At 42.5% G+C, this 26438-nt stretch overlaps 1 protein-coding gene across 23 annotated transcripts in view; it reads right to left on the bottom strand.

Annotated features, from left to right (window-relative positions):
- Positions 1 to 26438, bottom strand: part of ABLIM1 (actin binding LIM protein 1) — a 329063-nt gene that overhangs the window by 5383 nt on the left and 297242 nt on the right. For 4 of the 23 annotated variants that reach the window (XM_027528374.1, XM_027528373.1, XM_027528363.1 and 1 more), the window contains 9 exons: positions 13624 to 13671; positions 10196 to 10342; positions 7919 to 8010; positions 6588 to 6699; positions 4801 to 4865; positions 3813 to 3873; positions 3210 to 3217; positions 2306 to 2380; positions 1294 to 1374 (listed from right to left, as the gene is read on the bottom strand). In XM_027528374.1, coding sequence (XP_027384175.1) covers positions 1294 to 1374; positions 2306 to 2380; positions 3210 to 3217; positions 3813 to 3873; positions 4801 to 4865; positions 6588 to 6699; positions 7919 to 8010; positions 10196 to 10342; positions 13624 to 13671 — 689 coding nt within the window. Of the gene's footprint in view, positions 1 to 1293; positions 1375 to 2305; positions 2381 to 3209; positions 3218 to 3812; positions 3874 to 4800; positions 4866 to 6587; positions 6700 to 7918; positions 8011 to 10195; positions 10343 to 13623; positions 13672 to 15343; positions 15449 to 24365; positions 24483 to 26438 lie in introns of all 23 variants that reach the window. The other 19 variants (XM_027528356.1, XM_027528355.1, XM_027528357.1 and 16 more) reach the window with 8 other exon arrangements.

Below are 26438 nucleotides of genomic sequence, written 5' to 3'. Positions count from 1 at the left end.
AAAGCTGATGGGGCACAGAAAGCTAATTCATTATGCCAGAGGCGACTCTGTTTCAGGTCAGTGGAATGCTGAGTAGATGTGGAGAAAATGGACCAGAGGAGTAAGAAAGTCAGAGAGAGACAGCCAGGGTGGTCTTTTGGGAGCCCTGGGGCTTTTTCCTGACTCAGCAACAGGAGTTCATGTGGATGCTTGGTCAACTGATAATGAAGATGTGTGTCTTCTGTCACGTCTGACTCTTTGTGACACCATGGGATTGTAACCCACCAGACGCTTCTGTCCATGGGGTTTTCCAGGCAAGAATACTGGAGTGGGTAGCCATTTCCTTCTCCAGGGGAATCTTCCCGACCCAGGGATCAAACCCATGGCCCCTGCTGCATCTCCTGCATTGCAGGCGGATTCTTTACCGCTGAGCCACCAGGGAAGCCCTGGTTTATGGACTTCAATTTCTTGTGCCGTCTAGAAAAGTTCTCTTGGGATAGTGGATCCAGCCTTTCTCCTCTGTGCTAGCCTGAGCTCACATACAAAGGTACAGCCTTTTGTCAGGGAAAATTAACGATACTTTATAAGACTGGAAGCCAGAGTTTTTCTTAATTAAAACCATTCAGATGGAAAAGTACAAAGATCAGTCTCCCATATCTAAGGAGGGCGGCTTAGGTATGTGTACCCTGCTTAGCCTTCATCCAGGAATGTGGAAACAGTCAAGATAGACACTTGTCTAGTACACATCTCTATATCAAATGCTCCCTCCCTAATCTCAGCAGACTCAACTCAGGCTCAGGGAAAGATAAGGATTTGGGGGTATCTGAAATGTGGTGGAGACTCCATTCTACATCACCCACTAAATTCTGGCAACATTACATTTCTAAGGAAAGAGAACATGAAAGTCGCTCAGTCGTGTCCGACTCTTTGCAACCCCATGGACTATATACAGTCCATGGAATTCTCCAGGCCAGAATACTGGAGTGGGTAGCCTTTTCCTTCTCCAGGGGATCTTCCCAACCCAAGAATCAAACCCAGGTCTCCCACACTGAAGGTGGATTCTTTACAGCTGAGCCACCAGGGAAGCCCACATTTCTAAGCAAAATTACTAAAATCATACTGAATTTCTTGGGCTGTTTTTCTGTATTTTACCATTTTTATGCTGATCTCCTAAATACAAATCTGGGTTTTCATCCAAAGTTAGTTTTACCTAGGTTGATCCTTTCTCATTTTTGCCTTAACTGGAACAATTCTTAGGGGAGAGTCACAGGAAATGCACAGGAATATACAGTTGGGACAAGTTTTGTTTTTTACCTCCAGCCTGGTTCTGTCCACATCTCTTAGGATTTTGTTGCGCCCCCTGTTGGTCACCATCAGCATTTCATACGGAAATATCTGCAAAGAAAAACAACCTCTTCTAGAACACAGCCGTACCTTTTATTAACAAGCAAAAGCTACCTAAAACCTAGGACTCCCAAGACAGAGCTTCTGAGACACTATGATTAGAGCATTGGAGTGATGGGTGTTCCTCGCTTGAGCTTCCAGTGGACAGGGGCAGGTTCTTACACATTCCCAATCCCCACCTGTTTCTCTGTGGCATTGGGCCTCTGGAGGGCATGGTTGAGTGAAAGGACCCCACTTTCTATATACTGGATATGAAGGTAAAGATTAGAAGAGAACTGAAATGACAGGTACACGTTTGTATATGGCAGGACACCTGTGCTGGGCTCAACAATCTTGTTCCATGACCAGCTCATGAAACCAGGGAGCCATGCAGCCCCAGCAGCAGTGATTTAGTGGGTGACATACTGAAATAACTCCCAGTTATGGTCACCAGGGGGCACACCCCTTGGACACCTCTAGAGTCACAGAATGTTCTAGAGCTGGGGCGACCAATGATCCCAGTTTGCTGGGGATTGCGGAGGATCCCAGGATGCAAGACTTTCGGTGCTATAACCAGGAGAGTCCTGGGCAAGTTGGGACATGTTGGTCATCTTATCTGGGGTGGGCTGCAGCTGCTCCACGTAGTACTGGGCAGGCTTTGCTGTGCTCGTGGCAGGGGCTGAGTGAGTACCAAGGTCACAGGAGGGAAGTGCTGGCACGTCACTGTGAACATAGCACCAAACTCAGGGAGGGGTTAACCCTGCTGGCTTGGTGAGACAAAACCAAAGGGATAGAAGGATGCTTTATGATACAGCTTGACTAATGGACAAGGCTGGAGCCAAGCGGGTCTCAGTACTGAAAAAGATAGAAAATCAAGTCTTTCGAGGGTTTCGTCCCAGTTTCATCTCCAGGTGAGAGGAAAGAGAAGAAGAGCCACGCTTGCCTTTGGTTCCAACATGTTGGGCATGGAGACGCCCCGGTCCATCCTCATTCCAGGCATGTGGCCATCTGGGAGGGTCTGCAACAGAGAAGCAGGTTTCAGGAGGAGCCCCTGGCAGTGGGGGAGCTGGGGCAGAGCTCGGCGGGCTCCCAGACCTCCTTGTCTGGATCTCAAATCCTCACTGCCATTTTACAGCTGTGTCATCTTAATTACCATGGAGTTTTCAAAATGAGCTCCTTGCTGAACAAAAACAAGGATACTGGGAATACTGCCCTCTTATAATCCAGTAGATGAAAGATCCTGGCTTAATAACTATTCACTAATCCCTGAATGTAGGCTGCATGCATGAAAGTACATGGTACATCAAAGAATCGCCAAGTCTATGACTTTTTTTTAAATTTAAATTTTAGTTTTCTTTGCACTTTTCCCCTTTTCTCACTCTCCATCATCATTTTAGGTTTAGGTTCTAAGAGAAAAAGGAAAGCTACACACAGCAGCTCTTTCCTATTGGCCAAGACAGGGGTTTCATTTGTGACCACAAAGAGGAGGAGAAGGCCTCAAGGAGTGAGTGGTTATGATTAAAAGAAAATACAGCTGTACATGTGTGAACCCTTGATGCTGGGCCACTTCCACCCTGGAGAAGACTCTCCAAGGCAGAGTGAGAGAGTCCTCAACATCTGGCCTGGTTCATGCCCTGTCCGCAAAGCCTGCAGGACTGGCTTGATCTGGGTACCAGGCATGCCTGCTGCTCATGGCTCTTCACATCTGTGGACTAATGAGATGGATCAACCAAAAATCAGGGTCTTCTCAAAAGAAACTCTTCTCTGGAGTAGCAGAAGAGCACGTCTGGATTGGAAAAAGACTGTTTTGCCCATGTAGTCAACTTGAGAAAGACAGGGGTCCATACCTGGTAGTCTGGAAAGGAAAGACAAAGAAAATCTCAGAAGGGGCAGAACCACAGAAAAATACGGAAACATAAACAGAGATTACATCCGATTGCAATTCTCCAAACATGCCCCCGTGAGCCATGCTCTCCCCCAGCTCTGGGTCTCTGCCCATACTGCCCGGTTGCTCCCTAAAGCCAAGAAATGCCTGTCCCAGTTTTAGCTATCAATTTAAATACCCTTTCTCGTGGAAGTTGATACCCTGAAGATGTGGCTCCCTTTTCTTTGCATGTCCAGTCATAGCATCTATCTCAGAGTTTCTCTATCTCTCTCTGTCTCTGCAACATGCATTCTGAAGACAGACCCACGGCTTGCTTATCACTTTACTTCCAGTGCTCAGCACATAGTAGGGCCAGTGAATTCCTTCCTACAAGGAAGGAATGTGTGTAGCTTTCCTTTTTCCCTTAGAAAAAGGTGTCGTCTCATGTCTGTAGAGATACTGACATGTTGGCTCTCGGACAGACGTGGTCTGACTGCAGGATGTCACAGAGTCCAGCCCGTGCGCCTGCGGCAGCACGGCCCCACCCCACCGGGGCGCGGTCAGCGGCACCGCGCTGGGGCCTCACCTCGCGCTCCCCCGCTGACGTCCCCGTAGCTGTTGTACTGAGCGAAGTCTGTAGAAACGGGCTGAAAGGAGGGGAAACACGCCATGAGAAAACCCGCTTCACAGTCCTCATTTTGGGGTCAGGTGGAAGGGAAGAATGGATTTAAAAATCCTGAGAATTCCTTCCAAGTTGAGTTGCTGGACTGCCATTACTTCCCCTACATATTTCTTCTATGAAATCCTTGGGCTCTGTTGTATATGTTCAATGCTACTGCTCACACCCTCGGTAAGCAAGTATCTCTTGCTGATAAATAAAAACACATTTCTCCGCATCAGAGCTACACAATTACACTTGTTCTATGCTTTGTGGGGAGCGAGGTTGAGACAAACTTTCCTGTATCATTTTACAGCAGAGATAGGGGCTCCAGTATATAATTACTTTTTACTTGATTGTAGAAATTTGCCACACAATCCAGTTTTCCCACAAGCTTCTATAGGCTATTTTTTAAATTTTTAATATATTTTCCTGAAACCAAGGCTTCCAAAATATTATCATTCTAACATGCAATCAATATAAAAACTATTGGTGAGATTTACTTGTAAGAAGGTTTCTGTACTTCTAATGTTTTGTCCTTACAGCATATCTTAATTCAGATGTTAAATTGTCATGGGATATACTTATCTCATAAAACACAAAGTTAAAAACATAGATTCACATTCATAAGTTGTTCCAAACATACTTAAAATTGGCCAATAACTTAATAAACCATCAAAAAGAATAATTTGTATAGGCAATTGTTTTATCTAAAGTCAATTTCCCTTTCTCTCAAAAGAAATATTTTATTTTGCCTGTAACTCAAAGTGATTTACCAGGAGACCAGAGAGATTACAATTTTCATTATATTCCAACGCTGAGATCATATTGTCAGATATATTCAGACAGTACGTCAACATTTCAACCAGGACTGAAGAGGGAAGAAACTCAGAAACGAGTCATTGAGAAATCTTACCCGGTGAAGCCCATTTCTTCCATAGCCAGGGAGAGATGCGGTTTTGGATGATAGAACATGTGAAGCTGAATAAGAGAAAGATTTAAAAAAGCAATTGTTAGGAACCGAAACTGTAATTCTTTCATGAAATTGCCAGTGTGTCTTCTACTCTGCAGAAGATTTAGACAAGGAAAAAACAAAACAAAACAAAACCCTCATCTCTTCTGTCTCCTGCATCAGCAGGTGGGTTCTTTAACCCTACCACCACCTGAGAAGCCTCATATTGGGCTCAAATGTTGACAAAACACCACCAGATTTGGGTGATACAGGGAATGGGCGGGCAGTGACATTATCAAGGAGGGGTTGGGAAGAAAGACATGCTTGGCATGCTTTATCTCTGACTCCTCAACACAATCCTAATAGTGCTGATATTATTTCCATTTTACAGGAGAAGAAATAGGGACCAAGAGAAGTTAAGTACTTGCCCGAGGTTGCTCAGCTTGTAAAGATCTGAGCAATGATTTGAACCCAGGGCTACTGGGATGTATAGACCCAAGCCCTGGCTGGTATGGCAGTGATAACTGATCTGGAGGCCAACATGTAAGTTACCAGGGTCTACTGGCCAGCCACTGCTAGACTCCTGGAAGGCCTGTGAAAAAAGGTGTCCCACCGATCAGCAGCATGGATGCCTCATGCTGCTGGGTTTTGGAGGCAGCGGACCTGGGCTTGAATTCTGGCTCTGTGACTTAACACCACTGCATCTTTGGGCCTGGTATTCCATCTTTTAAGGTCTTCACTGCTTGACCCATGTAGATGCAGTGCTATTTACTCTTAGAGAACAGATCTGCAGAATTGGAAGGATTTACTCTAAAGATTAGAAAGCTACCTAATCTAAGATCAATACCAGTCAGCATCTATGAGAGGTAGGAGGGCATTCCAGCTAAGAGTGTGGGCTCTGGGGTTATAACACTTGGACTCCTAATCTTAGTTTTGTAGTTATCAGCAATGTGACACTGAGTAAGTAACTAAAACTTCCTGAATTTGTTTCCTGATCTACAAATTGGGGATGATAATATCATGTGCTTCTTGGTATGTTGTGACAATTACATGAAGTAATGTTTAGCAGAAGTATTTGCATAGGAAAATACTAAACACATGTTTAAAGGAACCCTCAGGAGAGAAAATTATGCACTAGTTTAGAACATGAGAGAAGAAATTTTACAGCTTGAAAGAGATTTGGCTTATGATAAGTGTAAGCAGGGGAAAATTACTGATAGACTATTTCAGCCCAGCAGATGAGTAATCTCTTTCAAAAGTATCAAAAAATCACTGTTAGCCCTCAGCTCTTACACTGAATATATTAGAAAATATAGAAAATATTTAGAAAATAGTGTTCATGCTCTCTACAGTTAGAAAGCACTCTGTGCTCAGACTTCTCTGGGACTCCAGTGGTTGAGACTCTGCACTCCCAAGGCAGGAGACATGGGTTTGATCCCTGGTCAGGGAATTAAAATCCTGCATGTTGCAGAGTGTGGACAAAAACATTGAAAAAAAAAAAAAGAATTCTGTTCTCTGTAAGAACTTCCTTTTGGCCACTTTCCTCTGAGATGGATTCAGATGTATGTTCTAGAAGGTAGACTCAGCACAAGGAACCTGACCCTTCCTGGTTCGTGACACCCTCCAAGTGTTCCTCCCCAAAGGACTGTCATGCTTCCTTTGCTGGAGCAGCCCTGGAACAGTCAAGATAGGTTCCCCACAGGCAGGTGGCCGGCTCCCAGCTCAGGGAAGGCAGTGGGTCTGCTGCTCACCTGAGTTGATGGGGGAATCATAGCGACTGGCGGCCAGGGAGGCCCTCTCCCGGCTCTCCCTCTCCTTCTCCATCTCTTCTTTCAGGATCAACTGGCCAAGGCCCGAGTTGAGCTATTCATGGAGAAAAAAAAATGAAAGTGGAGCCTGCAGTCACTTTCAGGGAGATGCAGTTTCTTTTTAGTGGATCCTGCAAGAAGGTCCTGACTCTAAAGAGGCCTGAAGCATATTGTCCCCAAGCCTGGGGGTTCCCCCAAAAGTCAGCCAGGTTTTGGACCTTGAACCCCACTTGGCCTCTTCAATGTCAAAGCTTGGTTGTCCTCAGCCAGGCTCCACATCAGAAGAGTGTTCTCCTTTCTCTGCCCTCTCCCCTTACCCCCAAAGTGCCAGCAGGGAAACTCAAGAGGCAGTGTGCGAGGGTGTACCTATTTTTGACATGGGAAGGGAAGCTTAGGGATAGCAGCCTTTAAAAAGAAATTATACTGATTTGTTTAAAAAATAGGGGAAAAATAATGCATGCTCATTGTACAGAGTCTAGAAAAATCTGGAAGGAAAAAAGAACAGGCCATAATCCACCAGGGATAACCACTATTGCCATTTTGACCTACCCCATGCAATCTTTTTCTATGCACATAACATACAAAACGGGGATCACATAATACATGCAACTTTGTATCCCCATAAACTAGTATATGTGCTTTCCCCAGATGATTAAGTATCTTTGGAAAATAATCTTTGTTAGTAGGAGTTTACAATTTCTCAGCTCCCTCAACCCCCGGCTACAATTGACTACCCTTCCTTTGGTCTTCTGGGATGCTGCAGGCCTATGCTAGAGACAGAGGCTATCATGAGGGTGCTTTGGTGAGAGTCTACTTTATCTCTCTCTCCTGGCCCAGATACACACACAAGGTCCTATGAGTCCAAAGAAAGACTTGGAGAAATGCTCTGTTCCAAGGGAATTCCTTCAGCACAGCCTGCGTGAGGGAAGGAAGGTTTTGTACCGCCTTGAAGTACACTTGGGCTGTGCCTGGCCTTTTAGCATCCTTTCAACACAGGTACCATACCCACACGCCCCACACAGAGTCTCGCTCTCCTTGAAGAAGCCCTAATATTTATTCCATGCCCATTTGACCTCCAACCTCCTCATGCTCTCTTCCAGAACCCACTAAATGTTCTGCCTTAAAGTCACTACGTGCCCATCTCGTCTCTCCTACCTGACAGCAAGAGATCTGGGACTACCTCTTGCTCATCTTGGTGGCTCACCCACAGTCATCATTCCATAACAAGGATCCACAGAACCCAAGGCTTCAGCAAAGTCGTTTAAGGGACAAACCTTCATTAATTGCTCCTCTTGAAGCTGCCGGCGTCTCAGAAGCTCTTCATCCTCTTCCTCTCGGCCACTAGATCTGCGTCTCGTGTCAGCTCCTAGTTCCACAGCAAACACAACTTCTCACGTTAGCCCCAGGGAAGGGGGGTTGGGTCTCAAGGGATTAGAGCAACTGTGCTCAACTCGTCAGGTGAGCAAAGTCAGCAGTGGTCGTCAGCATTCGTGAACAACACAAGAGAAAAAAAAAAAAAAAAAAGCCTGCCACCAATTCAGCACCCCTGCCTGGCTTCTTGAGACAGGGAGCCCTATTTGACAAGCCAGTGCAATGTGTGATTCAGTAAGGTGCGAATTTTGGCCTGGAACAAATCTGATCTGCTCACTTAGAACCTGGATTGCGATTATGATTGGGTCTATGTCATCCCATGGGCCACCGGCCAGAGTGTCCATAATAGGTGGGAGGGACATCGATAGTTATTATTTTGATGTCCCTGGGGTCAGTGTTCAAACACAGAGGAACCCAAATTCATCTAGCTATCATCAAATAGGTAAGATAGTCACTTTCTTGTGAGGAGTTTGAAAATCTTATAGTTTTCCCTTTTTCTGAATATTTAGATTTGTCACCACACTATCACCCTGCCCTCTACTTTCAATAAATTTATTAAAAAGCATGCTTTATTTTTTCTTTTAAGGGATGGGTTTCTAATGTTTCCTTGTCTTCTGTCTCTTAGAAAATGGTCCAAAAAAGTTTTATAAGAATGGATCCATAAAAAGGGTTACTGCAGCTATGAAGTTACTTATTTCAGTATAATATAGCAGATAATGTACAAATTTTAAGCTTCCTGGAAAGAAGGAGCTGGGGTAGAAAGGAGGAATCTGTCTGAATGGTTGGAAAAGTAAGATAATTACTGTTTTCCTATGTTGCCTGGATTAATCTGGCTGTGGGAGGAAACAGGAAAGCTTGCTAATCTAATCAAAATAAACTTTAATAGTTTCAGTCTTCATCATTTTGATTAATGGACCAGAAATTTTCTTCATTTTGGAAACCCAAAGAGCTTTAAACTATTTACTGTTGACAGTTGATAACAATAAAATGTTAATTCTTCCCCAAAGTTTAGCTGTTTAATGTCCCCACTAAGCAACATGACTGAACCAGGAATCTCAGTTAGCCCTAAGAACTGCCTGAAGGATGTGGACTAGCAGAAAAAAGCTGATGATCGTTTTAGTTTTTAAATGGCAATGTGAATTTTCTCACTTTAATCTACACTAGTAAAAGTCTGTAAGAACTAGCAATAGAGACACCTTAAGCCAACATAATGTAAAAAATACATGTGAATAATGAACCAAGGAGGTAGATTTTTCCTTCAACCATTTCTGTAACTATCAATTGCTTTAAAGTCCACTTATATTGCTTGTAAAAGTTATTCTAAAAATAACTTGATAACAAAATAGGATGAAGAAAATTTGGGAGTTTTGGAAAATTGAAGGCCTTTAGGTTGTCAACAGAAATATGATAATACAGTCATATCTTCGTAAAGCTGACTCACTAAATTTTCAATAGCAGCTTATGAGTTTGCCGACAGCATTTTTTAGGGTCAAGTGATGTAACTAATGACAAAACAGTAAAGACAGAGACACAACTCTAAAGCATAAATGTGCGGTTCAAAGCAAAGAATGAAACAGCTCAAGTGTGACATTAGCACAGAAGTCATGGAAATGACAGATGTGAAACCATGTAACTTTGCACGAGCAATATTCCAGAACACCTGCTACTCCGTAACAGCCCTTCTTAGTAATGGAGAACGTGATCAGGCAAGAAAAATGAAAGTGCTTCAGTGTTACGACTGGTTGTTAAGAACTTTAATTACAACCCAGAAATCATCTAAAACAAATTTAATTCAAAGAAGTCATGCTTCTGTGGACACTCAGTAAATTCACTCACTATAACTATAGAGAATAAAGTTCAAGGCAGGAGGCTTTGATTCAGCTACATTCAAAAGAGTTACTGATTTTACAACAACCACTGAGAGTCCACACAAAACACCTGTTTTAGACCAGTTCTGCCCCTTGTTGGGTTTGGTTAGCGTAAGGCTCTGGTGGTTGGGTTTTTGTAACTTGGAAGTATTCTGCACACATCTTAATACTACATTAGTTCTTTTCCCTCTTCTACCTCTTGGTCATACTTTTCTTAGAATCTTTACACATTTCCCTGCATACTTTTTAAGCATTTCATTTTGAAATCGCCTAGCAATCCGTCCATTTGGCTTAGCTGCAACAGCGGCATACCTACGGCGGCAAGTGAGGGGGGACCAGGCCAGTGGTCCGTCTCAATCTTTGGAATCTCGCTGGGGTCTGGAGCCTGGGCTGCTGGGAACTTGGAAAACTTGATGATGTCTTCCGAAGATTTGCTCTGGGCTGCCAAGGCAGCTGCATCTGGATGGGAATCAGGGGCAGCTTAGCTCTCGGTCTGCAAGGCCACAGTGGTACAACTCTCTGACATCGCTTTCTTGTGCTCTGGCCAAAGTGTCAACTCCAGATAGCTGCTTATCACCATTATCAATCACCCAGTCACTAACAGTGCCTGGGTGACAACTCATCTTCCTTGTGTTCTGCCAGAAGCAAAGCTTCACTCCACATCTATTCTACATCTGAAAAAACCTTGTTCTAGAGCTGTGCTGTCCAATACTAGCTTGAGCTACGTGTGGCTATTTACATTTAAATTAATGCAATTAAATAAACCAAAATGATTAATAAAATTAAAATTCAGTTCCTCAGCTACACTAGCCACATTTTATGTGATCAACCTGTGATTAGCGGCCACTGTATTGGACGGCATAATTAAAGAACATTTCCCACCATCACAGAACGTTCCATTGGACAGTACTCTTCTACAGCAATTAGAAACTTGAATTAGTAATTTGAAATTAAAGAGGTAAGTAAAATGCATGACACTGTCATTTGACTGTAGGTGTTAATTGTAAGAGAGTTGGTTTTGGATCTTTGTGGCTTCTTAGCCATAAAAAAATTGATCCGGTTCATTTTAATCCTTGCATATTATATATGTGTCCTTGAGTACCAGGTGAAATGGCAGCAGGAAAGTTCACTATCAGTTTGCAGGAATTAGCCTTGAGACTTAGGTTTGCCGTATCCATTTGGTCATTCTGTTCAAGGGTCTGCATATACAAGTGAGTCATCCAACTTTAAAACAACAAAATCGGACTAGGAGCACCATTGGTTCACAGTGTGCTTAATGGCTGTGCTTACAGGAGGGGTCACTGGCTTAGAGCCCCAAATGTAATTACAGAAACAAGCCAGGCTAAATGGTCAGACTCTGACTCTGGCTAATTTTGCAAACTGATCTGGGATGTTACTAAACATTTCTAAATGTATTAATAATATGTATTTATATACCATAGATACAACTTGGCCCCCTCCAGGAGCTTGCTGCTGCTACTGCTGCTGCTAAGTCGCTTCAGTCGTGTCCGACTCTGTGTGACCCCATAGACAGCAGCCCACCAGGCTCCCCCTATCCCTGGGATTCTCCAGGCAAGAACACTGGAGTGGGTTGCCATTTCCTTCTCCAATGCATGAAAGTGAAAAGTGAAAGTGAAGTCTCTCAGTCATGTCCGGCTCTTAGCGATCCCATGGACTGCAGCCTACCAGGCTCCTCTGCCCATGGGATTTTCCAGGCAAGAGTACTGGAGTGGGTTGCCATTACCTTCTCCGAAGGTTTTTAAATCTGGAAGTAACTTTTTGAATTTTCAGCTCCAATTGCTCATTTTTAAAGTAATCTCTGAGTCTCATTTTGGTTAAGTAACTTGATCGAGGTTGCCATATATTAAAAAGGGGTAAATTCTCAGTTAGAGATGGAACAGTGTTTTTCTTAATCTCTAATCTTATGAGGAAAAAAGATAAAATCAGCTTGGAAAACACTGCCTTGTATATCCTCTTCTTAAAGAAGGATAATAGGTGTTAGCGTGTTAAAGAATGAGAAGTGTGACTTTATTTAAATCTAGCATTTTCAAAACGCACAGAGCACAGACATCAGCTTTTGGTATGGTATGACATCTTTTTCTATCACACAGAACTGCTCTCTTGCAGAAAGTCCTTTGGATGTACCCCTCTGCTTGTGTTACTCTTAATTCCGATAGACTGATAGAAAGTAAAGCATAAAGTCAATGTCACAAAAAGAAGTCAATTCCTTCCAAATAAATAACCTAACATTATCCAATCTCTTTAAATCTTATTTGATTATTTTTGTCTGGAGAGGCAGGATCTTAGAGATTTTAGTATTTAAAGAAAAAGTCTCTAAATAAATAAAGTTTCTGATAAATCAAACTGGGAATCTTATTCTTAAATTAAAAAAAAAAAAAAGCCAGACTTCAAACAGTACTTACGCATTAGAATTGGTGGTCAGTAAACATTCACATGTTAATGAGTGGGTGAGAAGACATTAAACCATAAAAAAGCAAACAAAAACAATGTTAACAAACTTAAAAAAGCAAGCACAAGGTGTAAACTCCTAAAAAAGAAAAACACAGATGAAGGAAAAAAAAAAAACCTAGTCCTGGAGTCATTACAATACCTATTTTCTCTTTTTTCCCCTATAATGCTGCCCCGAATTTTTTTTCCTCTTTGCATTTCAACTTTATTTGCTTTTCATGTCATCCTAAGCCTTCAGGATACATTAACGTCAACTGGATTCTAAAGGCAGCCTTCAAATTTCCAGGCACAATTTGGGTACAATTTTCTGAAATCACCCAAAGTCTTGGCTTTCTACCTATTCATGAAGATTTACAGCATCGGAATCCACAGAGACCTAAAAATGGTCGAGGGAATAGTGACTTGCAAAGGGTAATACTATTTCCTGGGTTTAAAAATTCTATATTCCCAGAAAAGGAAAACACAGTTCTAGATCCACGTTAGTGGTTCTTAGTTTGCAAGAATTTCAGAGACAAGCTGGCCTCATGCACTGGCTTTTGCAGACGAGGAGACTGAGGGACAGAAATTTCATCTGTGATATCTCAGAATGGTTTACATGACAAGCTGGGACCAAGGCCAGGGCCTGTGTCTCAGCGTGAGGCTGGTCCACTCTACCACAGGGCGCAGACGTCTGCATGCCCCATCAGAAACTGGGAACTGGACAGTCAGGCTGATGGGGGTTTGGTCAAATTAATTAATTCATTTTCTCTTTTTTTTTTTTTTTCAGCTGTGAAGCTTGTGGGATCTTAGTTCCCTGACCAGGGATTGGGGATTGAGTCCATGCCCCCTGGAGCAGAAGTGTGGAATCCTAACCACTGGAACACCAGGGAGTTCCCTTGGTCAAATGAATTTTTTACATAGCTAGTGTTCACTAGTTTTAATTAGTTAAACTGCAAGCTCATCAAAATTATCAGAGAGGTTGGTTAAGTTCTTTGATCCCCCCTCCCCCCAAAAAAGTCTTGTGAGGGTGTTTGTGAATGACTGTGTGACCATACTTCCCCTCCTGTATGAGTGAAATGATACATGTTGATGGGCTCAGAAAAAGGCTCGGTGTTTTCTATCTAGGAAAACCAACTTTACAGTATTTGCATCTTAGCAGATCGTAAAGGCATAACATGCTGGACACCCCAGTTTGATTCTCAAAAGCAACAGCAGATGAACGTTTCAGAGGACAGCAAAGAGTTGAGCTGACGTTGCTACTTAAAAGCTACATGGAGGAAAGTGGGTTTTACCATGCTGTTTGTAGATGGGTGGTTTTCGGTAAATGTTGATCCCTTGATCTGTGGAAATGAAAAGCAAAGGTGAGTGATTATGGGAACCTGTTCAGCGATGGGAAAAACAGATCAACCCAGAGGCAAACCGAACTGAAGACTCTTGAACAAAAATAACCCAGAAGGTTGACTTTTGTATTACAAAGATTGAGGTTACCAAAGAAGAAATTATAGAAATGAGTGAATTACTATAGACATGTGACATGGAATCCTTTGTAATACATCTTAGGATACAGAGAGATGTCACTCACTCATGAGCCATTTATTTCAAATACACACTTCAGTAAAAGTGGAGTTAAAACGGGGAGAAATGCAAGCAGCGGAGATACTGTGATGGTGAGGAAGACATAACCAGTTTGGGGAAAATCCCCAAATTGCTACTGTCTAGAAATTGAGCTCCCAGTAGCGACTAGCAGCTCAATTTACTTTTCAACTAATGAGTGGAGCAGTGGAAAGCGATGAAGTAAAATTAAGAGAACCTTCTTGTAAAACACAGAAACAGTTTTTACGTGCAAGGCTAATCTGATGTATTGACAAGATGTTGGACAAAATCCTAACGTGCAGAGGCCAAATTTAAAAAAAAAGAAAAAGGAAAAGAGATGCCAAATATTATTCATATTTTTATACCGAACCCCATTTGATTATACAACCATTTCACTTCGACTGCAAATACTTGGGAGGTTTCAAAAGGTTTCCCCAGAACCTTGGGTACTGGATTCTTGCGAAAAAGCCACAAATGTACAACACTGATTTTCAAGGTTTGATGAAACTTTTTCTCTTTTAAAAAGGCAGTCGTATCTCAGGGGTATGAATCCTATTGAACTTTGTTTATTAAGTTTTTAAGTTTATTAAGTTTTTCTCAAAAGAGAAAAAACTAATACGGATTCCAAATATGTATGCTAACATTAACATAACGGTCATTTATTAGACTACTTTCAGTAGCTAAAAGAAGCAAAACAATGTACTTGGGATGGAAAAATAATATCATGACCTCTGATGGCCAATCTTGCCTTCACACATTGAGCTGACCCGAAACATGAAGATATTGATATGGGTTCTGACTCTTCCAGTTCCTGGTGGCAAATTACTGTTTGCACCATGACACCAAAGCTTAGAATGCCAAGCCTAAATTGCAAGATCTCTCTGCGGGCTATGGAGGGTTAGTTAATTATACATTGCAGAAAGACCCTCCAAATGACTCAATTTTACAGCTCTCTGAAAAGCCCACAGAAAGAATCTCCACGCTGAAGACAAACAGATAAAATAAAAGTACTTTCAAGAACGCTGTGGTTCAATCTTTACAATGAGAAGATAACCAGATTGCCATCATGATAGTCAATGATAGTGAGCCACAGAGTGGTAGCTTAGAAGGTTCCAATATAAGGGTAAAATTAACATTTTAGTCACAACAAAATAAAGCGATTCAACCCTCCTTCCTTCACCTTCTGCCTCCCACCCTACTTTACAAATTTTAGAGAAAATGGAAACTTTCAATACGATCCTGGCATTTCCCATACACAGCTCCTGAAAGGCCCTCTAGGTCAGACACTGCAATTTAAGCGGTTATCAGCTGTGTGCATCTCAATGAACAGAGCGTGAGAGATGGAGACGAGACAGAAGCGACAAGGCTACATTCTACACCGTGACAGGACACCAAGACACGGACCGTGTCAGCTCCTACCTGGAACATGGAAATGTTTAGGGGCCTGAGCGTAAGTTGGAGTGAGAGGGCGGCTGTCTGGCCGGTAAGGGAGAGGGGAGTTCCGGCCGCTGGACGGCTCATTGCCTCCAATGAGAAGAATGGAGAGAACAAAATGAGAGAAGGGAGAGCAAGAAAGAAAACAAAGCAAGCATAATAAAAATTCAAAACAACAAACCGGAAGGAGGTTCATCAAAAAGGAGAAATCAAAGCAACAAACTCAATTCATCCATTTGGCTCACAAAGGTGACTGGAATAAGGTTGAATTTTTCCAAAAGAGAGACTCGAGTTCAAATGGAACTAGGTTAAAAGCAGCTAGCGGTCAGATGCATCATTCCAATGGCATGCGGTTGTGGCTGTGAGCTGGCAGCGAACTGATTAGATGGAAAGTACATTGAGGGGGATGGAGAGTCACTTGCTAATGATTTAGGGTCAGTATCAGATGGTTGCATCCCAAGCATGTAAAGGGGTGGGATATGCGAACGCAAATACAATCACTTCCAGGCATGATGGCAGAGGCTGGCAATCGGAATCTATTTCTTTGAAGGGGAGGGTGAGACTGGGAACCTGTGTAGTCACCCGGTCCTTTCCCTGAGCAGCACAAAGCACCTTTACTGCAGCCCACGTTTCTGTTGCCTCACTTTGAAATGTACATGATACAGTCAGATCCCGTTCTTCCAGGTACTTTGGGACCACTTTCCCCACCATTCTCTTAAAGACAAAGCTTCACCCAGTCTAACAGTTCAATCGGTAAGACATTTACTGAGCACCTACTGCGGCTGGGCAATTCAGCTGAAGCTAAGGAGGTGAATATGTAACGCCATACAGGTGCGCTGACTCAGGAGTGTATGAAAAATTCAAGGCACTCAGATGAAGGTGCCACTGATTTTTCAGAAAGGCTGTGGAAAGACGCTAGAATTGAGATGATCTCACTAGGTGGGTGGGTGGCTAGAGGGGTGAGAAGGGGCAGAATCTAGGGAGCTGGAACATCGTGGGGAAGGAAGGGCCTCGGAGCATGGGAGCAAGAGGACAGGCCCCTGTGGCTGGGCAGCACAGGGTTCTTGGAGGAGGAGGCTGGAAGGGGCTGCTGGGCGTGGCTGCAAAAGCCTAGAGACCCACTCCCGTAGCCCCCACCACTCTCTCTGATGAGAGCTGCAGGGGTGAACTGAGACTTGTGCAAAATCAGAAAGAGGTCAGCTGTTACCCTACTGTCTTCCTTCCACATGACTGAGCAAACATCCATCCCAAGAAAACACCAAAAAATGTAGGACTATCAAAAGTTAATGAACTAGTAACATAATTATCAAGTGTTAGTTGCTCAGTCGTGTCCTACTCGGTGACCTCAATAAACTGTAACCCACCAGGATCCTCTGTCCATGGGGATTCTCCAGGCAAGAATACTGGAGTGGATTGCCATTTCCTCCTCTAAGGGATCTTCCCAACTTAGGGACTGAACCCAGGTCACCCGTGTTGCAGGCAGATTCTTTACCATCTGAGCCACCAGGGAAGCCCCATAATTATTGGGTTGGCCAAAAGTTCATTTCGGTTTTTCCCATAATATTTTATGGAAAAACCCCAAAATGAACTTTTTGGCCAATACAACACTTTTATGATTGAGTTGTAAGGGTTCTTCACGTATTCTGGATACAAGTCTCTTATCAGATACACAATTTGCAAATGTTTTCTTCCACTTTGTGGTTGTTTTTTAGTTTCTTGATAGTGTCCTTTGAAGCACAAAAGTTTTAAATTTTGATGAAGTCCCATTTATCTATCAATTAAGGCTAACAATTTTAAGTAAATCACAGATCTTCAGAAAACAGAGCAGGAATAAATTTTTTTTTTTATCTTAAATTTTTAAGACTGAGATATAACTGACATATAACAGTATATTAGTTTTAGATGTACAAGAACCAATTTCTTCAAGTAAGTTAAACGGTTTTAAATCTAGCCAGCAACACATGAGCGATGTCAACTGCTGCAGTTTCAGAATAATATGTTTAATAGACTTTTTAGTTTTTCAAAATATGTAGTTTTAGATAACCAGAGTACAGATCTGTACCAAATGGGCAGTAAGATATTCCAAATGTGAGATCTGCATTTGTTACTCTCTCTAATTTAGATTCCAGGTTTTTGATTATCATGTTCTAAAACTTTTGCCCCCCCCCGCTTTTTTCACCAAGAGTCTGTTTACCATCTAGTTCCCAGTATATTATAATGCTGTCTTTACTAAAGTCAGATATTAGCTTTTGAAAATTAGGAAGCTTCACCCCAAATTACCAATATAGTAAAAAGTTCATTTAAAGAAAATGTTATCTCATTTACTACCACTCTCCAAAGGAGAAATAACCATGTCTGAAAAAAATGAGTATGGAAAACACAGGTAGAGACAAGCAATGGAAGGAAGGATACATACATTTAGTAGGAAATCTGGCTTCAAACCTGAGGCTGAATCAGAACTAGGTCTCTTTCATATTTGTGTGTTCAGCACAATGCCTGGCCAAGACTAAGCGCTGAATAAATGTCTGCGAATAATGACTGAAGTAGACCAACTAAATAGTTCTATAGCAACGAATGACCTAATGTAGTGAGTACCACTCCAGGGTCAACCCCATCTTTCTGTCAATTAAAGGCAGCCAGATGCTAGGACACAACAACGGGATCACAATAGCATCTTTTTTTTTTTTTTTAATAGGTTTCCCTAGGGTTGATCCTCAATAACCCCAACTGAATTGTGCCACGTCAGAAGAATCCTTTACTCTTACACACATTAGAAATTACTCACAGGAATAATCCCTAACTGAAAGAATAATTCTTGTGGGCTCTTCTCAAAGGAAGATGTAGAGAGACTCAACTTCCTTGCTTTGAGTGTTTTTTTGAAGACTCTGCATATCTGAAACACTGATGCTACTGCTCTAAATCTACATTGCTCTCTGCCCTTAATCCTGCACCTCTAACCTTCCTGTACCTGTAGAACATCAAATTTTCTGGTGGATATGTTCTCACAGGTTTTGGTTATGATATCCAAACAGATGAAACTCGATTAAGTTTGTTCTGATAGTTAATAGCCAGAGTCATTCACACACAAAAACAGATGCATCTACAGGACATCAAGATTTAAAGTCATTAGAATTGGCATTTTGCCCATGAATTAAGTCTTTCTATTATTAAGATGCTCTGCTGGCAAACGGCAGGAGAAGCCCATAACTTCTATGGCTGACGGCTCTCAAAGTCTACGGGGTGTGTGTATGTGCTCAGTCATGTCGCTCTTTTGCAGCCCTTGGACTGTGGCTGACCAGGCTTCCCTGACCATGGAATTTTCCAGGCAAGAATACTGGAGTGAGTTGTTTTTTCCTTCTCCACAGGATCTTCTCGACCCAGGGATCAGACTCATGTCTCTTGCGTCTCCTGCATTGGCAGGTGGGTTCTTTACCACTGTGCCACCTGGGAAGCCCTCAAAAGTGATGGTTTGACTATCTAAATTCCCTGAATGTAGACAGCTGATGCTGTCTCCAGTTGGGCAGAGGTTTTTCTGGCAGCATATCTTCAGCAACCATTGCCATTTCTAGTCGACAGAAAAAAAAAACAAACTCTACTATGTTGAAGTCTCTGTAAGCAGATTTAACTTTATAATCATTTAAAGCCTCCCATAATGACATCTTAATACACTAGGCAGACAGACACTCAGCAACACCGCCATCTAAGTGCTCCTGAACAATATGGTTTCTACATGTCACATGGCTTGTTGGGAATAAGGTCTTAGAATATATAACATTGCTAGGTACCAAATTCTTAGTCCTTAAAAGATGAAAGGCATTACAATGTTTGGCATTTTTAAAAGAAAGACATTCTCAAGATGAGGCCTTTTATAAATCAAACACTCTATCTGTAAGTGATAAAACATTTCACTCTCTCCTGAATGGAAATAAATGGTGAAGGCCCCCAAAGGTTATTTTTGTGTGCACTTCATTACTCAGGCATAAGGGATATATGCGGCATCAGATGAAATAATCATATATGGAGGGTGTTATCATCAACATCAATCAGCCTGGAGTTAACGCTGTTTAAAAACAATAGTATATATATATATATCATATCATATATGATATGATATATATCATACTCAGCCATTTTGTTCTCTAAATAAGTCCTTATATTGGTTAAGTTGTTAGTGATGTTAGCTACTGGGATGAGGAGCTACCATGTATATAGATTTATATTTTCCTGGTCTTCACTTTTAGCTCTTTCCATGTCAGTTTAATGTGTCAATTTTTCAGTCCTTGAGAGATCATTCTTTGGCAGGATTCCCACCGTGCTTAACAAATTCAAATGCTCTGTCCCACTTTCTCTCTTCTTTCTGGAACACTGAGAGCCTCAGTGACAAATCCTAAGACAAGTCAATCTAAATGGCAATGCTTGTGTCTGCTGCGGGAGTCTGCTGGCCTACCACTTAGCTTCCGAACTCTAAGTGCTTATGTCCTAAAATATAAATGCCAAGGGGACCTTAAAAATTGGCAGCTTCTAGAATTTCATGACAGAATTTAAAGATTACTGGTTCTTGTCTAAAGCTTCAGGAAGTGTGAGGGTTTCCTTCAGCAAGTGTCAAATATATATTTGCATCATAGCAACTCATATCTATGGCAAAACAGGGAAGGTTCCTTTCAATGAGATTTAATATATGTAGCTCTCCTGTTTGCAAGCCTGATTCACAGACACAGAAAGTAATGTCTAATAGTATTTCAAAGAGAAAGGAAGAGAAACTCTGCAAACAGTATAAAGCTCAAGTGAAAGTGAAAGTCGCTCAGTAGTATCCGACTCTTTGCCACCCCATGAACTATACAGTCCATGGAATTCTCCAGGCCAGAATACTTGAGTGGGTAGCCTTTCCCTTTCCCAGGGGATCTTCCCAACTCAGGGATTAAACACAGGTCTCTAGCATTGCAGGCAGATTGTTTACCAGCTGAGCCACAAGGGAAGCCCACAAAGCCCCAGACAAAGTGAAAACAGTTTCTCCAAATAGGCAAGCACTTGTCCAGATGGCTCAACAAGGACATACTGATATAAAATGAAACTGCAAGGAAGGTCAGAGAACAGAAATAAAAACACAATGAGAAACAAGAAGGGCATTACAGAAAGTAGATGGGGAAGCCAATGAGAGAGAGAGACAGCTGGTGACGTTCATCTAGGCTCTACACCTATGCAGGCGTCCTCAGCTCAGTGGACCCTGGGGGCCTGGGCCACTTAAGTCTGAAATAAGGGCTAAGAATTAAACTAGGGCAGTGGAATGAGGGCTTATGGCTGCCAGAGTGGCACGAGGACTCCTGCTTGCAGCTACATCTTCCTGAGATGGACATCCTACCCTAGAGTCCTCAAGCGCCTTGGTTTGTATTTGTTTTAAAAACAATGTCCTGGAGATTACAGAACAAGCCCCAAGATACAGAGTGAATGTTCAAATGAAGAGCCATGGAAAACGCTGGGAGATTTTGCTCCTTTAAAGATATCTTAGATGTGTTTCTCCATGGTCATAAGTTCCTCTGTGCTGGAGAGGACTTCCATGTAGATACATGTGTTTCAGAATAAGAAAGATGTAATTCCTTAGAGAATCTGCATTTAGCTATTCAACTAGACTGAACTTTAAAGCAATATCTTTAATATACAAATTCTGCATGATTGGTTTTGCAGTATAGCAAAAAGCCTTTATAACTAAGCATATACTATTATGTACTTCATATTTTATATCTGAAATACATAAACTATTTCATCTGAACAAACTGTAGACATATACCCAGTTTAAAGAAAATGGGAAAGAGACTATCAGATATTTTTAAAGTATAAGTATGAGACATGCCAAGGCTTTTTAGGATTTAAACCTATACTATTTGACTGTATACTTTGAATTCAGACTGAAAACAGAAAAGAATGCATATCTGTATTTTTAATAAAGCACCATTTAGGTACATTGAGGTACTGTAATTTTAATAACTAGTTGGTGTTTCTATTGAAAAGCACACATTGTTAATTTTGTAATTTAAATGACTCGAATAACTATTTTAGCCTCCATAAGAATGAAATTTCAGCATGAAATTAAAAGATGCTTACTCCTTGGAAGAAAAGTTATGACTAACCTAGACAGCATATTAAAAAGCAGAGACATGACTTTGTCAACAAAGGTCCATCTAGTCAAGGCTATGGTTTTTCCACTGGTCATGTATGGATGTAAGAGTTGGACTATAAAGAAAGTGCCGAAGAGTGGATGCTTTTGAACTGTGGTGTTGGAGAAGACTCTTGAGAGTCCCTTGGACTGCAAAGAGATCCAACCAGTCCATCCTAAAGGAGATCAGTCCTGGGTGTTCATTGGAAGGACTGATGTTGAAGCTGAAACTCCAATACTTTGGCCACCTGATGCGAAGAGCTGACTCATTAGAAAAGACCCTGATGTTGGGAAAGATTGAGAGCAGGAGGAGAAGGGGATGACAGAGGATGAGATGGTTGGATGGCATTACCGACTCAATGGACGTGGGTTTGGGTGGACTCCGGGAGTTGGTGATGGACCTGGCGTGCTGCAGGTCATGGGGTCGCAAAGAGTCGGACACGACTGAGCGACTGAACTGAACTGAACCGGAGAATGAAAATTTCTAGTTAAAAAGGGATGGAAAGTAAAAATTTGCTTTAAAAATTATTCTTCAAGTATATTTATATTGAAACACATCCCTCTAATAGGAATGAAGGTTGAGAAGGCTTGGGGGTCTCTCTAGTCCTGGTGCTGCCACTTCTGAGCTGCGAGTCCTTGGCCGGGTCACTTAACCAGGGCCTCAGCTGTTCATCTACCCCTAAGCCTCCCGCCTGCTCCTTTAATCACAGGATACTGTGAGGAGTGATGTAACCGGAAGTGTTCAAAGAGCATCATGCTGAGAGGGAAATCACAGATGCACAGAGCGGAGTGCTCATTATGAGGAGGCGTGTGTGCTCATTCACGACCAACTCTTTGTGACCACATGGACTGTAGCCCACCAGGCTCCTCTGTCCATGGGATTCTTCAGGTGAGAATACTGGAATGGGTTGCCTTTTCCTTCTCCAAGGGATCTTCCTGACACAGGGATTGAACTCACGTCTCCTGCATTGGCAGGCAAATGTTTTACCACCGTGCCACCTAGGAAGCCCGCCTATAATACAAGTTGGCAAGGGCATTTCACCTTGCCAACTACAAACTGGCACTTGCCATCTACCTCTACAAGGATTAAACCATGAGCTGCTGCAGCTGCTGACCTTCAACACCCCCTGAAAGGAGCTCAGGGTGGAGAACAGGAATGAGGCCCTCTGTGCTCTGGGAAAAACTGGCACAAATAATCTGTCAAGAATTTTAGGAAGTGCTGTGACTGCTGAAAAAGACAGATGTCTTTGCTAAAGGCAAGTGGTGTGTGTCTTTAATAGGCATATCAGCAATGTTATTTTCACAGCCTAGAAAATGCAAAAAAATAGCATGCTCACAAAGTAACTGCTTACTGATAGGGGCAGGAAATTTATATTTTAGGACTCAACTGAGTTGGACTCAACTCAATTGATGCTTTTGAACTGTGGTATTGGAGAAGACTCTTGAGAGTCCCTTGGACTGCAAGGAGATCAAACCAGACAATCCTAAAGGAAATCAGTCCTGAGTATTCATTGGAAGGATTGATGCTGAAGCTCAAACTCCAATACTTTGGCCATCTGATGCAAAGAACTGACTCATTTGAAAAGACTCTGATGTTGAGAAAGATTGAAGGCAGGAGGAGAAGGGGACGACAGAGGATGAGATGGTTGGATGGCACCACCTGACTTGATGGACATGAGTTTGAGCAAGTTCCTGGAGCTGGTGATGACAGGGAAGCCTGGCGTGCTGCAGTCCATGGAGTTGCAGAGTTGGACATGACTGAGCAACTGAACTGAACTGACTAAAAAACTGAGTCCTAAAAATCCAGATGAGTAAAAAGGTTGGGTAGACTGCAAACAAAATTCAGTCAAAGAGCACAACGCTTAGGCTGTTCGAGAAAGTGTTAGTGATGTGAGATCTTGGAGCTCAGGGTTAGAATCCTTCAGGTCTGTCTTAAGACCCATGACAACATCTGTGCTTGCCTGCAACTCTCTCCTTCAGCTCTTGGGTTGGCCAGAAAATTTGTTTGGGTTTTTCTATAACCGTTTATGAAAAATCCAAATGGACTTTTTGGCTAACTCAATATTCTCTTCAGTTACTTTGGTTCAAATCAAGGCTATGGAAGAAGTCAGCATTCTCTTGGGAGCTCCGACATATTTTAAATTATGGCCCCTTGGTGATCCCTCTGTGGCTCCTGGCTCCCCCACCAAGTAAGGAGAACTGAGAACTCCGATTGAGGACTGCTACCGAAGCACGATGAGAACAATGGGAGCAACACAGAGGGAAGGGCAGAGATGGGCAGGAACAGAAAACGGAAGGCAAAGCCCCTCTTCTCCATCATGCAGACATCAGGACAAGTCAAAGGAAGATCACCCTAAGAGTTGGCTCAAGGAGAGAAATTTCAGTTACATGGGCCTAGGTCTTTCGTACTGTCCAAACATCTTAGTGGTTACGTGGCTTATCATCATGAAGACAACTTTGGAATCCTTGTTCTGAATACCGTTGGGGTTTTGCTGAGCCATATCACATATCAAAAACAGGAAAATTCCCCAGATATATATTATATTTTGCTTCTAACACAGAGAAAAGCAAAATGATAATATATATTTTTTCCTAAGCAGGAGAGAAGCAATCTTAAGGTCTCCAAAGTACTTCCTGTTACTTCGTCTAGAGCCCTTAGAAATGACATATTTCTCCCAAGGAGAGATGCTATGCCAGTTCTAAGACACGGCCGGGTGTGAAGTCATGACGCACGCAGGCATGCTGAGAGGTCCAAAGCTGGGGGCTGACTCTTGGAGATACACCTTATTAGCCTTCCCAGGGCGCTAATAAATCTCCGCTTTGCAGGGTGCTGCCTGGAGAAGCCTGCCTCCTTACCTTTCACATGGGGAAGGAAGTGGTGTCGGAATGGGGAGTTGGGGCGGGAGTCGCTGTGGGCGGAGCTGAGGCTGCTGGTGCGCAGGAAGGACCTCTGCACACCAGGAGACAGCAGCTCTGTGCAGCAAGGACCGGGGGCAGGGCAGGGTGGAGACAGAAAAGAAGAGCAGAAATTAACACAGGAGCAGGGACGCTGCCATCGTTCCAAGGGAGGGAAAAGGAAAAAAAAACAAAATAAAGAACATTAATCAGGAGTCTGAAAACGGAGGAAGGAAAAGGGGTTAAGAAGGCGCCTGCGAGGGGTTAGGCACAGTGGGGAGAGTCTGCCAACGGGTCCAGGTCAGTCCAGAGTCACTCTCCAAGGATAAATGGCTTTAGTGGGAGGGAACGGCCACCAGGACATTCTGGCAGGATGACACCCGCGACCACTGAGTCGGGACCAGGCTTGCCACTTAGATTCAACCACGGCTGTTTTAAAAAAGGCACCTAACAAAACAGAATCCTCTAACATGTATGTTTAAAAGTTTCAAGAACCTTGCAAAAAAACTATTGGGCTGGCCAAAAAAGTTCATTTGGGTTTTACATTAAGATGACAAACTCAAATGAACTTTTTGGCTAACCCAATACCAATATGTCAGGGTCAGATTCTCTTTTTTTTCTGTTTAAGTGTAAACTTCTCCTACTAGAAGTTTAATTTTACTTTGTCCTTGTCTGTGTCCCCTAGGTGGCAAAGAGCTGCCTATGATGCTGAGAACTGGGCAGTGGAGGCACTGATGAGCTGGAAACTTAGTTACGGACCTTTAAGCCAAACCAGACCGAGGGACGTGCATGACTCTCTGGCATCTAGAACTTACGGACTGGACACTTCAAGGTGCTCTGTGTTGACCATGACTGTGCTAGCAGAGCCCCCACCTTGAAAAAATAATCTTAATAACTGGCATCACACAGGTCCATAACGTATCATGGAAGGGGAGGAGAAGTGCTTAGGATGCACAAATTGTTCTGAAGCTTCTTGGAATCAGAACTATGATGGGAACACAGGAACACTTTCTACTGCCCCATGAGGACATGGCCTTTTTGGGAAACCAAGTCGCTCACTGACCACTCCCTGGCTATCCAGTGGTCTCTCGGACAGTTTCCCGGCAACCCCATGTCATTCTGACAAGGTCATGGCTGCAGCCTCAGTGACCTTAGGGGTATGCCCACACATAGGTATGGTGGTATAAAGGATTTCTCATCATCCAGGCAGATAAGGGCTTAAATCCAAACCCAGGAATAAAATGGATATACATGTATATGACAAATGAATTCCTTTCCTGAAAATTTTCCTTTAATGGTATTTAACAAATACTGAGTAAATGTTTAGGAGCCTAGAGAAAACTATATATTATTGAAGGATCTAAGAGTAAAAATTTAATCCTCTACAAGCACTAAATTTCTGGCTTTAAAGAGAAGATTGCAGCCTTTTTACATTCAGTTCATCCCTTTGGTTTTATTTTATAAAATAAGTTCCCATATGAATGGGCTTATGAGCCTACACAAAAGCAAGAGGCTTAAAATGAAGTCTTTGTAGACATGCATCATCACCAAGTTTGTTTAGAAAGCCAAAATCTTCCTTGGTGAATGTATTTCTTCTGTGGATTTATTCATCTGTCTTCTGTGATAAGATTCTTCTTTTTGTACTCCACATAGGAGACACCCTCTAATATGAAAAAGGACCACATTTTGCAGAGATAAAGGTCGAATGAAGATCATTACTCTTAATAGTCTCCATCATAGCTCGTCTCCAGTGCTTATATGTTTTCCAAGTCTGATTCAAACTTTTAGGTAGGAAGGCACCTTAAAATTGACCAAATACAGCCTGTGCTTACATATGAGACTTCCTTCTAGTGGGTTCTTAACCAAGCACCCACAGTAATACCATGTGCCTGGATGGGGGAACATAACAAACCCATCCATAAATGACTGACACTGGATTTTAGATGATGCTGGTAAGCCTAAAAGGCACATCACCATATTTTCTTTCGGAGATCTCCATTTTAAGTCTCAACGTGCTGAGATTATCTTCAAGTC

The sequence above is a fragment of the Bos indicus x Bos taurus genome, chromosome 26, assembly GCF_003369695.1.
Source record: "Bos indicus x Bos taurus breed Angus x Brahman F1 hybrid chromosome 26, Bos_hybrid_MaternalHap_v2.0, whole genome shotgun sequence".
In the NCBI taxonomy this organism is placed as follows: Eukaryota; Metazoa; Chordata; class Mammalia; order Artiodactyla; family Bovidae; genus Bos; species Bos indicus x Bos taurus.
This window is presented reverse-complemented; position numbering and strand designations above follow the sequence as displayed.